The sequence below is a fragment of the Malurus melanocephalus genome, unplaced genomic scaffold (assembly GCF_030028575.1).
Source record: "Malurus melanocephalus ecotype Western Australia unplaced genomic scaffold, MMel_1.1 scaffold_2369, whole genome shotgun sequence".
Taxonomy (NCBI): domain Eukaryota; kingdom Metazoa; phylum Chordata; class Aves; order Passeriformes; family Maluridae; genus Malurus; species Malurus melanocephalus.
The window spans coordinates 8,425-13,194 of record NW_026625601.1 but is presented as its reverse complement, the minus strand read 5'-3'; the positions used below and the strand labels follow the sequence as shown (position 1 = coordinate 13,194).

Here is a 4,770-nt window from a genome sequence, read left to right as displayed (position 1 = left end):
TCAATGCTGCTCTCCTGGGTACAGCCCTTAGAAAGTTGGAGGTTTTGTATAAATCATTGTCCATCCTCCCTTGGGAGTCAGACAGCAGCCGACAGYGAATTCCATGGAATTTCGACAAAGGTGAAATGAGTTGAGATTATTCCTATCTAGGTTGGCATGTATCTGGGAGCTGGGATGCTCCTGCAGGAAACTGGCATTTATGGAGACCCTGGGACCAGAACTGCCTCCTCTCTTCCCTTCCAACTCCACATTCATGTCCCCAGCAATGGAATCTCACATCCCCTCACTAGGCCAGCCCTGTCAAGGGCAAACAGTTCATGATCCATGAGCTAAAGGGGCTCCAGGAGAGCTGGAGAGGGACACTGGACAAGGGGGAATGGCTTCCCACTGATAGAGGGTGGGTTCAGATTGGATATTAGGGAGAAATCCTTCCCTGTGAGGGTAGGGAGGCCCCAGCACAGGTTTCCCAGAGAAGCTGTGGCTGCCCCTGCATGCCTGGAAGTGTTCCAGACCACGCTGGATGGGGTTTGGAGCAATCTGGTTTGGTGGAAGATGTCCCTGCTGGCAAAGGGGTGGGATCAGGTGAAAACACCCACAAGTGCTCCCAAGACTGAGGACGAGGAAGATAAGCTGCTGGTGAAGTGCTGGAAGGGATCACATTGCCCAAAAATCTGGTCCCTAATAGCTTTCATTGCATCATTAAAGGGATTGGGAGTAATTAAGGTGGCTCTGAGTGCTGATAACCTGGCTGCAAACATCTCTCTGCTGTTCTTCTCTTGGGCTGTTAGAGTCAACATTACACTGGAAAAATGGGAATTCTTGGCTATGTTGTCCTCCTTTGGGCCCAGGGGAGGATTCTGCAATGATCCTGATGCTCTTCCCAGAATGGGAGTTGTTTCTGAGAAGCACCCAGCTGCCTCCCCAGCACTGCCAGCACCACCAGCATTCCAGTGCCACCAGCAGCACCAGCATCCCTCTGCTGCTGGAGGGACCATGACCCTTCAGGGAACGGAAACGAGGAATGGTGGAAACTTGTCAGGGGATGGAAAGCAGTTGGAGATTGGGACATTCTGCAGGGAAGGAGTGTTTCTAATCAGGAGGAAATAAAGAGCCAATCACAAAATGGTGCTTCTATAAAATGGCTCTTTGTTTGAGGAAAAAAAAAAAATCCGTAATTTTGAGTCTGTGCAGCTCTGATGTAGCCAAAGCTGTAAAACCATTTCTGACTGCCTTGTGATCCTTGAAAGTCTTGGGGAGAAACACTGGGACAGGGCACGAAGCTTCTCAAAGGAGCCATCTTTTTGGCCCCCCCACTTCCAAAAACTGGGCCAAACAAAACCAACACAGATACACAAAAGGATCCCTCCTTTATCTGTGTATGCTGAGACTTTACAACAGGGTTTTTATTCATTATAACCACACACAGCCATTAAACGTGTTTCCTATCTGATACATAAGCACCAGTTTCTAATTTCCATTATCCACCTCCTACTGAAAGTGTTTTCATGGTCCTGGAGGTTCATTGAGAGGGGTCTCTGGTGGTCGCATTCACTGAGTGCTGTGATATTAAAGGTGACCTTGCCTTGAACCTTTCCTTTGGCCGTGCACTGTTGTTTCTTTTTACAGAATTTGCCCTAAAACCATTAAAGGCCTCCTTATCTGTTTCTCCACTCGTTCCAGCCATGGTTATCATCCTGTGTCCACACCTTCACATGCTCTTATCTTTTTCTCCTCTTGGTCTTTCAGTACTTCCTGGGGAGCTGAAAATGTTTATACCATGTGTTATTTTTCAGTCTCCTGCTGAACATACCAGCCCTCCCACCCCACCATTTTCACCACCCTTCTCCTCCCCTGCACATCTCAATTGTCTGCTCTGAATCCTTCCCATTCCAGGGAGCTGCTGAAGAGCTGCATGGTCCATCCTGGGATTCTCCAAGCACTGACTGCCCATCCACTCTGACCACAGCCAGGGGCCACATCCCACTGCCTGCCCAGCGTGCATCCATGAACATGAGCACCGTGTCCCCATCTCCTGCATCACCCACTGAAGATCCATGTGAGACAGATGTCACCAGCGTGGCCATCCACAGTGTCACACTGCTCATCAGCCTCTGTGGGCTGTTTGGGAACGGGGCTGTGCTCTGCCTCCTCAACCTGGAACTCACTGACAGTGATATCTTTCACNTCCTGGGGAGGATCCTTAAGACACTGCAGTACAACATTTTGATTCCTGGTTCAAATGTATTTTTACCATTAGGACACCACGATTCCAGTGGTACTTGACTTTCCTCCTATAGTTTCAAAGACGATTCATGGAATAATAAATTCTCTGCATGAGCTGGAGCAAAAGTTACAGAGGAGAGGGAAGATTTAGGATTTCAGGAATGCAAGTTTTTCTGAGTAGAGCTGAATCAATGCTGCTCTCCTTGATACAACCCTTAGAAAGTTGGACGTTTCGTATAAATCATTGTCCATCCTCCCTTGGGAGTCAGACAGCAGCCGACAGYGAATTCCATGGAATTTCGACAAAGGTGAAATGAGTTGAGATTATTCCTATCTAGGTTGGCATGTATCTGGGAGCTGGGATGCTCCTGCAGGAAACTGGCATTTATGGAGACCCTGGGACCAGAACTGCCTCCTCTCTTCCCTTCCAACTCCACATTCATGTCCCCAGCAATGGAATCTCACATCCCCTCACTAGGCCAGCCCTGTCAAGGGCAAACAGTTCATGATCCATGAGCTAAAGGGGCTCCAGGAGAGCTGGAGAGGGACACTGGACAAGGGGGAATGGCTTCCCACTGATAGAGGGTGGGTTCAGATTGGATATTAGGGAGAAATCCTTCCCTGTGAGGGTAGGGAGGCCCCAGCACAGGTTTCCCAGAGAAGCTGTGGCTGCCCCTGCATGCCTGGAAGTGTTCCAGACCACGCTGGATGGGGTTTGGAGCAATCTGGTTTGGTGGAAGATGTCCCTGCTGGCAAAGGGGTGGGATCAGGTGAAAACACCCACAAGTGCTCCCAAGACTGAGGACGAGGAAGATAAGCTGCTGGTGAAGTGCTGGAAGGGATCACATTGCCCAAAAATCTGGTCCCTAATAGCTTTCATTGCATCATTAAAGGGATTGGGAGTAATTAAGGTGGCTCTGAGTGCTGATAACCTGGCTGCAAACATCTCTCTGCTGTTCTTCTCTTGGGCTGTTAGAGTCAACATTACACTGGAAAAATGGGAATTCTTGGCTATGTTGTCCTCCTTTGGGCCCAGGGGAGGATTCTGCAATGATCCTGATGCTCTTCCCAGAATGGGAGTTGTTTCTGAGAAGCACCCAGCTGCCTCCCCAGCACTGCCAGCACCACCAGCATTCCAGTGCCACCAGCAGCACCAGCATCCCTCTGCTGCTGGAGGGACCATGAACCCTCAGGGAAGAGAAACGAGGAATGGCAGAAACCTGTGAGGGGAGGGAAGGCAGTCCGAGAATGGGACATTCTGCAGGGAAGGAGTGTTTCCTACAGGGAGGAAATGAGGATCTGTTAACAAATATCTGAATGTGCAGCTCCTTGCAAAACCCACTTCCTCAGCAGCAAAAAGAAAAAGAAAGCAAAAATGAAGACAAATAACTCAGAGGAAGTGAGACTCTGATGTTGCCAAAGATGGAATTTCCGACTCCCCCCACGACTCCACCAAATCTTGAGGAGCGACACCAGTACAGGGCACGGAGAGGAGATGGTGGGACAGGAGTGGGGACCTCCTGGGGATCTGGGCACTTTTTGCTCTATTTACTGATTTATGGAGGATCTGCTTTATGATAAGGATCTGAAAAAAAAGCAAGAGGTACCAGGAAGCGCCGCTGATCTGGACAGACACCCTTTGCCTGCTGCTGCCCCACACTCAACAGGTCAGTGCAATCTTTTCCTTCATCCCTGCCCCTCCTTCCTCTCCTCCAGCAGCTGCTCTGTTCCTGCCACCCTCTCCCAGTGACCGCAGTGCCCTCCCCAGCTGCTCCCTCCTCTGCCCTGAGCTTTCCTTCTGCATATTGATACTGCCACGGGCCAGAAATACACAATGGGAGGCTTTAGGAGGCAGTAACCCCTTACCCCCTATGGTGGTTTTCCTCGGTGAGGTTTTTTGGTGGTGGGGGGCTGGGACCAAGAAACCTCAAAGATGGCTCCTGTGAGAAAGTTCTGGAAGCTTTCTGTTTCATCTCCAGCAAGGAGCCCTGCCCCCTGTGTTCTGTGATGGCTCTGAGGGTGATGGACAGGCTGCTGGTCAGGCCTGGGCCGATTGCACAGGTTGGTTACCCCTCTGTGATGATTTATGGTCTTGTACTTAAAAAGAATTCAAAACAAGGTAGTTTGCAGCTGCCAGTCTCAGCTCTTAGGTTGTTAGTCCCATCCCCTGCACAGGTGTCTTAAAAATGTCCATTTTTCTTTAGATTAGCTCCCCGATCCTTCCATTTCCCCTCCCCTCCCCTCCCAATTTTCACGAGTAGCATTCTTAGTAGTTTTTAGTATTGAATCTATTTTGCAACTGAAGTTTTTCAGCCTGTTTTACCATGACTGGAGTGCGGGAAAAAATCTTTCTTTCAAAAAACACCTTATCTCAAAGCCATAAATTTTGGTTGTTAATTAGGCTTTTGCTCTTCTCCTCTGCCTCCTCAGGGATGGGGGGAACTGTCCTGGGTGCTTTGGCTTCGGCCAGGGCTCAAACCCACGACACCCCCGTAGGACACACAGATGGATCTCTTCTTGTTCTCTGTGTGCTGAGACTTTACAACA

At 49.6% G+C, this 4,770-nt stretch overlaps 1 protein-coding gene across 1 annotated transcript in view; it reads left to right on the top strand.

Annotated features, from left to right (window-relative positions):
* The first annotated feature begins 1,949 nt into the window (after positions 1-1,949).
* The window catches only part of LOC130587746 (uncharacterized), a 5,266-nt gene continuing 2,445 nt past the window's right edge, over positions 1,950-4,770 (top strand). Inside the window, exon 1 of the mRNA XM_057388720.1 lies at positions 1,950-2,241. Within this exon, the coding sequence (XP_057244703.1) occupies positions 2,005-2,241 (237 nt within the window). The 5' untranslated portion in view covers positions 1,950-2,004. The remainder of the gene's footprint in view (positions 2,242-4,770) is intronic.